This window comes from Halichoerus grypus, chromosome 2, assembly GCF_964656455.1.
Source record: "Halichoerus grypus chromosome 2, mHalGry1.hap1.1, whole genome shotgun sequence".
NCBI lineage: Eukaryota > Metazoa > Chordata > Mammalia > Carnivora > Phocidae > Halichoerus > Halichoerus grypus.
This window is the reverse complement of record NC_135713.1, coordinates 205776833-205788466: the sequence shown is the minus strand read 5'-3', so window position 1 is coordinate 205788466 and position 11634 is coordinate 205776833. Positions and strand designations below refer to the sequence as shown.

The 11634-nt window shown below is 49.0% G+C and overlaps 1 protein-coding gene across 18 annotated transcripts in view; it reads right to left on the bottom strand.

The window, feature by feature from the left end:
• Positions 1-11634, bottom strand: part of AFMID (arylformamidase) — a 29048-nt gene that overhangs the window by 2785 nt on the left and 14629 nt on the right. For 3 of the 18 annotated variants that reach the window (XM_078066192.1, XM_036110489.2, XM_078066191.1), the window contains 6 exons: positions 3911-4015; positions 3778-3826; positions 2663-2748; positions 2495-2567; positions 1913-2308; positions 791-1735 (listed from right to left, as the gene is read on the bottom strand). In XM_078066192.1, the coding sequence (XP_077922318.1) occupies positions 1120-1735; positions 1913-2308; positions 2495-2567; positions 2663-2729 (1152 nt within the window). In that variant the 5' untranslated portion in view covers positions 2730-2748; positions 3778-3826; positions 3911-4015 and the 3' untranslated portion in view covers positions 791-1119. Of the gene's footprint in view, positions 1-790; positions 1736-1844; positions 2309-2494; positions 2586-2662; positions 2749-3777; positions 3827-3910; positions 4020-9841; positions 9937-11634 lie in introns of those variants that run through there. The other 15 variants (XM_078066190.1, XM_036110505.2, XM_036110491.2 and 12 more) reach the window with 13 other exon arrangements.

Below are 11634 nucleotides of genomic sequence, written 5' to 3'. Positions count from 1 at the left end.
CTAGCTGTTGATGTATTATTAAACTGGGAATATGCTGGATCACTTCTTTTTGTGCTTTAGCTCTCACATCCGAAACAATTTGATGTATCCTAACTCATTTTTACAAACTTCATTCTGTTACTGAATTATGTCATCATTTAACCTCACTGGGACATGTCAGCTGTGTCTAAGTTTTGAGTATTAATAAAGCTGCGAAGACTACCTTTGTGTATTTCTTGATTATCCTGAAGAGAAATTCCAAGTAGCAGAATTACTGGGCCAGTGGGTTTGGATCCCTATCACCAGACCGTGGTCCCACCGGCAGAACTAGAGAGGAGCCCTTCCCAACCTCTCCAGCAGGGCTGGGCGTAATTATCATTAGAACATTTTCCATGACAGGTGGGAAAGGACTGGCCTTCTAAGTGACATTTCTATGATCACTAGTATAATTTAATCTTCCCCCATGTTTACGGGCCACGTATATTTTTTCTTAAATTATCCCTTATTCCTTGTCCATTTTTTTCTATTTATAATCTATTCCTAAATAGAAATAAAAATGGTTCTTGTTGATTTGAAAGTGCTCTTTAATATAGTAAGAATATTAACTGTGTGAGTTAAAACTGAATGCTCTAAAAGCCTCACTGAGGCGGCAGCTGATTAAAAAGTGAAGCTAATGACGTACCCACTTTCCCAGAAAAAAAAAAAAAAACCAACAGAATTGGTAATTCTTTATCTGTCAAATCTGTGGCAAATATTTCCCCCAGTTTATTCTTTGGCTTTTAAAAGAATTCTCTGCATTAAAATTGTAATATTTGATTTTTAAAAAGATTTTATTTTTAAGTCATCTCTACACCCAATGTGGGGCTTCAACTCAATGACTCTGAGATCAATAGTCATGTGCTCCACCAACTGAGCCAGGCAGGCGCCCCTGTAATGTTTGATTTTTAAAAGGATTCTCCATGTAAAAATTGTAATGAACCAAATCCATCCATCCTCTCCTATCCGGAGTTGGCTTTGCTTTATGCTTACACACAGGCTGATACTTTCCTTGCACCAGATTGATGCCTGTCCCCATCCACACCAAGCCCCATGCAGCTCCCACCTGTGTGCCCGGGAGCAGACTCTGCAGCTCACCTCATTTCAGAAGGGGGTGAAGTAGAGGAAGCTAGTGGGGTACTCAATTCTTACCATCAGGATCCCAGCCTCCTGGAGGCCAAAGATCCAGTAAAGTGGCTCCTCCGTGCTCCCCACCTCCCCACCTCTCCTGTGCAGGGGCAACCTCGCTCTCCACAGTGAAAGGATGTGCCCCACCTGGGTGAGCACGAAGTCCTTCTGGGTTAGGTTCCAAATGATTTCAAAGTGATCCACATCATGGATTTCTTCAAACGAGGCATTCCACCCTCCTCGGCGCAGTGTCTGGGTGGAGAAATGAGCAAAGCAGGAGGCAGCAGGGTGGGGGAGCTCCACACCACACCGGGCATGTACCAGGCCCTCGCTAAGTATTTGTTGAATAAATGACTCGTGGTCTTGGGGTCCCTTTGGGTGAAATAAAGAGGAAGGTAATGAGAGCACAGGACCCTCAACCTCTGGCCAGAGGCAGGGTGCTGGGAGTACCTGATAAAATTCCCTGGACTGTCGGTGGAATTCAGGGGAGTCGTGTTGGCCCACAGTCACCAGCACGTGGCAGGCTGGATCTGAGGGCCGCGTCACGGCCGCCTCCAGGAGCAGCTGGGGACTGTTCCTCTGAGCATCCTCCCTGACACAGGGGGTAGGCGTGGGTCAGGACAGAGAAAAGCCTGCACTTCACCCCTTGCCCCCCTGATAGGCTCACGCTCAGCTCTGGGAGGAGGGGACAAATGACTCACAGGGTCATGTGGAGAGGGGCGTTGGTATTGGTATACACAATGGGCTCCAGGTCATAGATCCCACTTACCAGGAAAAAGCCTGTGAAGGTGAAGAATAGTCAGAGGGCCAGGCTCCAGGTGGGGCCAAGGCTCCATCCACACTGGGCCTCAAGCCGGCCCTGGGGAGGGGGGCAATATGGGGCCAGCCCAGCCTCCAGGGCCAAAGGGGCAAGACCAGGGTAGGGGTAGAGACACAAAGCAGGCCTGTTTCACAGGGCTCAAAGCCCCAGGTCAAGCCCTCCATGGCTGTTGGGATTTTGTGCCCCGGGTGCAGACCATCTGGGGAGGGTGATGGCTGTCCAGCCAAACCTGCAGTCCCATGAAAACCTTTGAGGTTGGGTGTGACTCCATGCTTGGTCCAGTTGGTCAGGAACATCATGGAAGCCAGGTGGGCCCCTGCTGAGTGTCCGCACAGGTAAATTCCCCTGGGTTGGGTCAGAGCAGAGAGCCCAATTTGCCTTCAGTTTCCCTAATGCATCGGGCCAGTACCAAAGACTCCCAATTTGCCTTCTGCTCCACAGGCCCGAGGGGACAGCTGGGCTGCGTCCAAGGGGCTGAATCACCGTCCTCCCTCATTGTCTGATAAAAGGAAAATCTGCAGTGATACCCACTCATTGCGCGGATACTGCTTCTGGACAAATGAGATGCTCCGAGTCACCTGGTCTACCATCTGGTCCAGGGTACCTGCACGGAGAGCAGGAGCTGGGTCAGGATTCGTGGGGGGCTCTCTCCCCTCCAAAGCCCAGCAGCCTTCAAACCTGCAGGACCATCCTCATTACCTTTGGGGGCAAGGTCATAAGCCATGACCACCACGGCCACTCCCTGTGCTGTCAGTGGGTTGACCATGAAGGCTGATGTGTCCTTACTGTGGAAAGAGACAAAGATGTGACAACTGGAGGCACCTGGGCCACCAGGCTGCTTCCATGTCCTTTCCGCCCAGGGCTCCACCCCTCTCTGGTTCCATGTAGTATAAGGAAGAAGGTAGGCGCTGTCCTTACCTTATCACATGCTAGCTATGAAACCCCGGGGCTTTACTTAACCTCTAAGTCCGCTTTCCCCACCTGTAAAATGGGGACATCTAAATTCTCTTAGGCGCTGTCTTTGAGAAATGAAGATCAGACGGGTAGAGAGCTTTGCACGACAAAGGGTAAAGGTGCTATAAATCTAGCTATGAAGATGACTATGCTTGAGGGGTGGTAGATCCTATGGCAGTGTCCTTAGTAAGATCCTAGGGAACAACAGTGTCCTGGAAGATCTCAAATACCCCTCTGCTTATCTTAAGGTGACAAGCTGACCTGGTTTGCCCGGGGACTCTCCCACTGAAAGCCTCATGTCCTGGGAAACCCCTCAGTCCCGAGCAGGCTGGGAAGGTTAGTCACTGTGGTTTCCTTCTGACTGAGAGTAGCTTGAACATGCTTCTCACCGGGTATAGTGGGTTGAATAGTGTCCCCCCCCCAAAAGATAGGTCCAAATCCTAACCTCACTACCTGGGAAATGTAGCCATAGAGTCTATGCAGCTGTCATTAGGGATCCCGAGTTGAGGTCATCCAAGAGAGAAGGGGGAGGGGAGATCTGAGACCCAGACACACAGACACCAAGGGGGCCCTGCGAGGATGGAGGCAGAGATGGAAATGATGCAACCAAAGCCAATGAAAACCTAGAGCCCCCAGAAGCTGGAAGAGGCAGGAGCGGGTTCTCCCTTGGAGCCTTGGGACGATGTGCGGCCCTGAGCACACCCTGATCTCGGCCTTCTGGCCTCCAGAACCGGGAGAGAACGCGCTTCTGTGATAATCCACCAAGTTTGCAGTCATCCGTTGCAGCAACCCCAGGGGACTCGTACACCAGGGCAAGACGAATCTCCCTTCCTCCCTGCTCATCCAGACTCCAGACTCACCTTCCACTCTGCCAGTACCCTCCGTGAAAGAACAGACAGAAACGTGAGGCTGTAAACACAAAGGCATGGGGGCTGAGCCCAGGTGGCCTGGCCAGCTGAGCTCTGCTGCGGGACCGCCTGCCCGGCCACCTACCTGCAGACACTTCCCTGGGAAAGTAGATGTCCAGTTTCTCCCCTTCACCATCCCCGTAGGGGACATGCAGCAGGCTCCTCCTGGTGGCCCGGGCCTTCTTGGTGGCTGTCTCGAGAAACAGACAAGTCACCATCAGCACAACCTACAGTGATTTCTATCTCATTTAAGGCAGAAACCTTTCTGCAGAAAGCCCCTTCGGGTGGACCGGTTAGCTCCGGCTGCAGTGTGTGCATGAACGATGCTCCCCCAAGTCCTTGTGGTCACCTGTGCTGGGTTCTGAAGCATCGCACAGGTGTTGCAGTTACAACAACACCAGACTGGCCCATCCAAGTGGGACCAATACTATCTGCCCAAGTCTGTCTGGAAGTGAGCGAGCTGCGGTTCTGAAGGGCACCACTCTGGCCACTGCTTTAGTACACGCTTCGTGTGTGCGTTACACTTGGCTTCATGCCCCAGGAAGTATAAACTTGTCCAAGTCTTCGGAAAAACAATCTTCTAGGGAAGCAACATATAAACTCACTTCAAATAGGGGCGAGTGGGTGGCTCGGTTGGTTAAGCGTCCGACTCTTGGTTTCGGCTCAGGTCATGATCTCACGGTGGCGGGATCGAGCCCCATGTGGGGCTCTGCACTCAGTGCGGAGTCTGGTTCAGATTCTTTCTCCCTCTCCCTGTCCCTCTGCCCCTCCCCGTTCAAGTGCACTCTCTCTCTCTCTCCCTCTCTCTCTGAGAAATAAATAAAATATTTAAACTCACTTCACATAAATAGATAATGAAACAATATGAATATATAATTGAGTGCCAGGAGGGGAGAGGTCAGAATGATGTGAAAATTGGCTAGGACTTGGGTGGGAAGAAAGGAGGAAGGGCATTGCTAGGGAAATTAAATACCACGGGTGAAGGGGTGGGGTGGGAGGGGACACTGCATGTTCACACTGTCCCCCGAGGGCTCACCCCAAAATCAGTGAAACGTAGGCAGCTTAGCTCCCTCCAACACTGGGCTCTGGAGAGTGTAAATTGGTAAGTTCTTCTGAAGGGCAGCTTGGAAATATGTATCAAAGCCCAAGAATCTCATACTCTTTGATGCCTAAGTCCTTATCCACATAGTTTTTATAAGGAAATAATCAGAAATATTCCCAAAGACTTGGTTTAAAGATGCCCACAGTAATGCTATTTATAATAGCAAAACATCGGACACAGCCTGAGTGACCTGTAATAATAGAAGGCTGCTCAAATACATTATGGCCTATCCTCCTTCTCTGCTTTATCATGTAGCCTGGCATTCACCACCCTTGATATATTTTTCCCCTTGTTTCCTGTCTGTTGCCTTCACCATGAAGACAAGGGCTTTTCTTTACCCACCTCTGTACACCCAGGACTTGATAGGTAGTAAACTTGTGTGATGGGGTGCCTGGGTGGCTCAGATGGTTAAGCATCTGCCTTCGGCTCAGGTCATGATCCCAGGGTTCTGGGATTGAGCCCCCGAATTGGGCTCCTGGCTCAGTGGGGAGCCTGCTTCTCCCTCTCCCTCTGCCTGCTTCTCCCTTGCTCATGCTCTCTCTGTCTCTCTCTGTCTCAAATGAATAAATTTTTTAAAAATCTAAAAAAAAAAAAGAAGATTGTGTGATAAATAAGCAGTGCTGGGTCAACTGAATATCCAAATGAAAGAAGTTTCTTGATCCCTACCTCACACCACACCAGATCAGTTCCCGATGGGCTATCTAAACATGAAGGAGAGGACAACAGAGCTCTTGGAAAAGAGAATAGGAGATCTTCATGATCTTGGGATAGACAAAGATTGCATAAATAGGACCCCAAACACATTAAGTGAAAAGGAAATGGATGAGTATTTCATGATGTAAAGAGCAAAACAGTTTGCGTAAATAGCATTTGGCATGATCAGTGTGGTCTTTCTGATACTGAAGTTGGTGGGGAGAGACATGAATTTGGGATCCACGTCCCCAGAAGTGCCCAGGTCCCCAACCTTGGTGGCCGCAGTGGTGGACCCAAAAGGAAAACAGTGCTCCTCTGGGCTGGATGATCCTGCAACTCCAGAAGGGGCAAACTCAGTATGTAGAGATAGTTTGTATAAAGTGTGTTTAGGCAAGTGTGCATAAACTGTTAAAATGGGCTGTCTGCATTTCAGCTGGACTGCTCAAGGCCAAGAGCAACAAAAATGATGGTAGACGCCCAGTTTCCCTCATGCCAAAACCAGGGACCATGCTGCCTTTGCAGGGCAGGCAAAGTGGCTGCAAAACCAGTTTTGCCATCACTGACCACGTCTACTGCACGCCACCCCCCCCCCCATCCTTGGAGTGAGGGGACAAGAGAAGGAAAGTTTTCTTAGGAGAGAGATGTGCCATGCTATGTGCTGTGGGTCCCTGCTCCCTCTCCTGCAGAGGGGTAGGCGGAGACTTCCCATCTCCTAATGCTTCAAGCGACCAACTGCTCAGAAGGCCTGATGTGGGACTCCTGCAAGGGTCTAACGACCAGAACAAAACAGGCTCCCCGTGTGTCCATGTACCACACTGGGCACAGACCACTCTGTGGGACACTTAACAGAATGCATCTATTAGAGACTTTCAGTGAATCAAACCTATTGCATTCGTGATTATCATCTGAAGTATTTAGGGGTGTCTGGGTGGCTCAGTCTGTTAAGTATCTGCCTTCAGCTTAGGTCATGATTCCAGGGTCCTGGGATCGAGCCCCATGTTGGGCTCCCTGCTCAGCAGGGAACCTGCTTCTCCCTCTCCCTCTGCCCTTCACCCCTCCTCTCTCTTTCTCAAATTAAAAAAAAAAAAAAAAAAGAATGTAATTACAGATGGGGCACCTGGGTGGCTCTGTTGGTTGAGCAGCCGACTCCTGATTTTGGCTCAGGTCGTGATCTCATGGGTCATGGGATCGAACCCTGCATGGGGCTCTACACTCAGCAGGGAGTCTGCTTGAGGATTTTCTCTTCCTCTCCCTCTGCCCCCCCCCCACCAACTTGTGTGCACACTCTCTCTCTAAATAAGTAAATAAACAAATCTTAAAAAAAGAAGAATGTAGGGGCGCCTGGGTGGCTCAGTGGTTAAGTGTCTGCCTTCGGCTCAGGTCATGATCCCAGGGTCCTGGGATCAAGCCCCGCATCGGGCTCCATGCTCAGCGGGAAGCCTCCTTCTCCTTCTCCCACTCCCCCTGCTTGTGTTCCCTCTCTCTCTGTGTCTCTCTTGTCAAATAAATAAATAAAATCTTAAAAAAAAAAAAAGAATGTAATCACATTGTATAAATTATGTTTAAATGTTTAGAGGGGATTTAATCTGTGAAAATTATGGGCTAACTCAGTTATGAACATTAATTTAAGAAATACAAGAATGCTATTAAATTTTCTTACAGAGAAACAGTATGTTTGTATGGTTAAACAACACACAAAAGGCTTTTCAGTGAAATATTGCCTCTCCAACTCTCACCCGCCCGCTTCCCCTACCCCCTGCCATGGTCACCACCATTATTAATATGGATGTAGACCCTCCCAATCTTTCATCCAAATGGCGGCATATTAAATACATTTCCGCCCTGCCCATTTCACTTAATATTTCTTGGAGAGTTTTCCCAATTAGTACATAGCTTCCTGTTCTTTCCTTTTTAAAAGACCATTCTTTTTTTTTTTTTGGATTTATTTTAGAGAGAGACAGCGTGTGGGGGGGGCGGAGGGCAGAGGGAGAGAGGGAGAGAGAGAATCTCCAGCAGACTTCCTGCTGAGCGTGGAGTCCGACACGGGGCTCAATCCCATGACCCTGAGATCACGACCTGAGCCAAAATCAAGAGTCGGACACCGAAACCACTGAGCCATCCAGGTGACCCTAAAGACCATTCTTAATATTTCATCCTATGGCTGCATGTTAATTCAGGTAACCAGTCACGTAACCAGTTGCACAGCCAAACAAACCACCTCCCATCATCAGGAAATTCTCCTGCTTCCACCAGACGCCCTCAAGTACAGGTGCGCACCAGCCACCCGCGCAGATGCCCTTTCACTCTGAGGCTCAAATCCATCCAGGGCTCCTGTCTTAGTTGGCTCCAGCAGCTTGCCAAAATACTGGAGCGTGCGGGGTTTAAGCCCTGGATGTTTACTTCCCACAGTTCTGGAGCCTGGAAGGCCTCGATCAGGGTGCCAGCAGGGCTGGTGTCTGGGGAGGGCCCTCCCTTGGACCCACACTCCTCATTGTGTGCATATACTCCACTTCCCTGTGAGCCTGTGGAGCTCTCTCCCTCTCTGGGGAGGCAAGCCCTCAGTTGTTTCTTCTAAGAATCCAGCCAGGTCAGGACCCCACCCTTCTGACCTCATTTAACCTTATTTACCCCCTTAGAGCCCCATCTGCAAATAGAGCCACACTAGGGGGTAAAGGCTTCAACATGGGAATTTGGGGAGGACACAAAGATTCAGTCCACAACAGCTCACACACCACCCCAAAAGTCCCGGGACTCTACAATACCAACTCCCCCCCTGCTCCCCTTCCTCTAGGAACTGACCCTGACCACCCTACCACCCACTGTCCACCATCCCCATCACCAGCTCTGTATCCTCCAGATCACTTGCCCCTTCTAACAGACAGTGGCATCTACTTCTGTCTTAAGTTCATGGTCCATCATGTCCCCCTTGCCCCATTAAGAAGCACAACAAAGGATAGCATGGAGCAAACAGTCAATGGCATTGTGGTAACACTGGATGGTGACAGATGGTGACTATTCTTCTCATGATGAGCCCTGAGTCATGTATAGGGCTGTGGAATCACTATGTTGCACAGCTGAAACTAATATACCATTGTATGGCAACTGTCCTTCAATAATAAAATAAGAAGAGAAAAAAGAAAAAGATTCCCAATGATACACGGGCAGGGTTTTTTCTGTTTTGCTCAATGATCTATCCCATGCACAAAATGAGTGACCAGCGCATGTCAGCCACCCAATAAATATTCCCCGAAGGGATCAGCACACGATGAAGCAGTCCTCTGCGGAGAGGCATCCCAAACAACCCTGTCGCGAACAGCCCTGTCGCGAAAAGCCCTGTGCACACGTCCCACTGTGTGCAGGGGTCTGAAGGAAGCACTCTCAGCAGTGGGATTTCTGGATCGGAAAATTGGTCATTTTGAGCCCACTGCCCACTGCCCTCTTGCCAGCACAGTGTGAAGAGGCTGGTGCCCGACAAGCGCATCAACAGAGTGGGTTCATCAAAAGATAGCAATCTGTTTTTCCCAAGCGTTTGTAAAGGAATACATGGACCAACTGGATTCATTTTGTGCCAGAACTAAGAAAAAGACCATGAAATTTATGTTCTAAATTGAAGAGCAATTCAGAGCAAGCAGCTGTAGATATTCCCTATCATGCACACGTCTCCCTCAGATATTAAAAACCTCAGGTCACCCCGCGAAAGAGGGACTGTATGTCTGCAGGAGTCGGCCCAGTGGTTGGTGGTGGGTAGCTGGGGGCAGGGGCTGCAGCCTCCCCCCAAGTGTGCATACCACCAGCCCCCCAGTCCCTGAAGCCCCGAGACAGGAACCACAGGAGGGCTTCAATGAATAAACCGTACTAAAACTTCCTTTTTTGATAATGCAAAAATTGAGTTTCTATTATTTGCAACTGAAAGTGTCCAAACTGTTACAGACAGAAACACCAAGTCCGTGGACCCATCCCGAGCATGTGTCAGGGGAATTAGGGGAAGTGGTGGCCAGAGCCCCTAGAGACTTATGCAAGCGTAGGGCAGGGAGACCAGACAGTCCCAGAAGGCCAAAGACCAAGGGTTTATTACATGCCATGGCCGCAGTTCAAGAGAAGGCAGGGTCCCATCAGCCACCCTCTAGTTAACAATAGGTGGTGGAATCATGGATGGTTTTATTTTTTAAAATCCCTTTTAGTAGGAATATGCTCCTTTTGTAATAAGATAACAATTGTTACCTAAAAACAGCCACGATGGTTCAGAGCAGAGCTACTTCAAGTGGGCTGTGTGGGTACTGGGAGCCCCAGCCTGTTTGCTACTGGTCCCTGATGAGCTAAATATGCAAAGCAAAAGTAAGCATTTAGAATACATGCAGTTTCGTAGAACGGCTTTGTCTATTGGACTAAATAAGAAATCGGGGCTTTCAAACAAAAACTTGTACTCCAATGTCCATAGCAGCCCTATTTACAATTGCCAAACGGTGGAAACAGCCCAAATGCCTGTCAGTGAATGAATGGATAAACAAAAGGTGGCATGTCCACACGATGAAGACATGAAGTAGCCATAGGAATTATACAACAGGGATGGATCTTCAAACATTAAGCCAAGGAGAAGAAGCCAGATGCAAAAGGCCACACGTGTATGATTCCATTCATACGAAATGTCCAGAATAGGTAAATCCATAGAGACAGAAAGCAGCGGGAGGGGAGAAATAGAGAATGACTGCTTAATGGTAGGAGGTCTCCTTCTGGGATAAGGAAAATGATTTGGAACTAGGCAGAGGTAGGTGGTTGCACGAATCGTGAACATTCTAGATGCTACCGAACTGTGCACTTTAAGATGGTTCAAGTGGTACATTTTATGTCACGCGTCCCGTAGCACAAACAAAATCGGGGCTTGTATCTTTTGTGCCTTTGTATTCTTCCTTTCACTTTTCTGGTGGAGAGAAAAAAGCCCAAGATCGGAGCCTGCGAAGAAAGGAGGGGCCCTCGGAGATCGGGTCCTTACCAGAGGCTGTCAGTCACTAGGCTCCACCCACCTCACTGGTGGACGTGGTTTGGGGGACGCTGCTGCAGGAAGCTCGCAGAGGCAGGGAGCCCAGACAGCGGTTCAGCACATCTCTACCTACCTACCTACCTACCTACCTACCTACGTATTCATCCATCCATGCATCCACCCATCCTTCATTTAGTGTACAATGTATCAGTCCTAAGAGTCTTGGTAAAACAAATTTAAAACTACTGATAGAGGAAATAGTTCTGAAAACCTGACCCTCCCAGCCCCTCTCTGCTCTCTGCCCATGCTTACTCAGCAGTCCCTGTGTGCCCAACCTTAGCGAGGCCAGGTCTTCATGGCGGATAAAGGTCATCTACTCCTTAGAGCAGAACATCCCTCACTGCAAGTTAATAGGTCAATGGCTGTAAGGGTGAATATAAATCAGAAGTAAGAAAAACATTTTTTTTTTGAAGTCTCCCTGGCTCAGAAAAGGAAAAGAGAGCTTCCTCCCTCCCTTTTCTTAGAGCATTTATTTTGGGAAACTCATTGTAAATCCTCTCTCTACCCCTTTGAGGTGTATGTAAATATTTTTAAAAGCTAAAGGAGTCTCTTGCCAGTTATACAACCTAGGAATGTTTCCCTCCAGGACTGGGGGAGCCATCTCTTTGAAATGTAGTCATCAAGGAAGCCAGGACCCCTACCCCCAGATTCCATGGGAGGGCAGGAGCCTAACTTCTGCAGGTGCCTGGCTCCCAAGTTACAGAACTACCTCTTGTCGTGAAGAGATGAGAAGTTTTCTTTTTCCTCTGGAGAAAGGCAACTCGCAAGCACGGGTGGCCACCCTAATTGCCAGGTGGACTGTGGAAGAACCAGTGTGGCGCTGTCGGGCTCTCTTGCTTGAGCATAGGTACCATTTATCTTGAGAACAGGTTTATCTGTTCTGTGATGTGGTGTATCTGCCTGCCTGTCTAAAAGGGTGACGTTTCTTTCTGGTGTCTTTAGTGTCTTGCCTGTGGTGTACGTCGCAGTTTGGCTT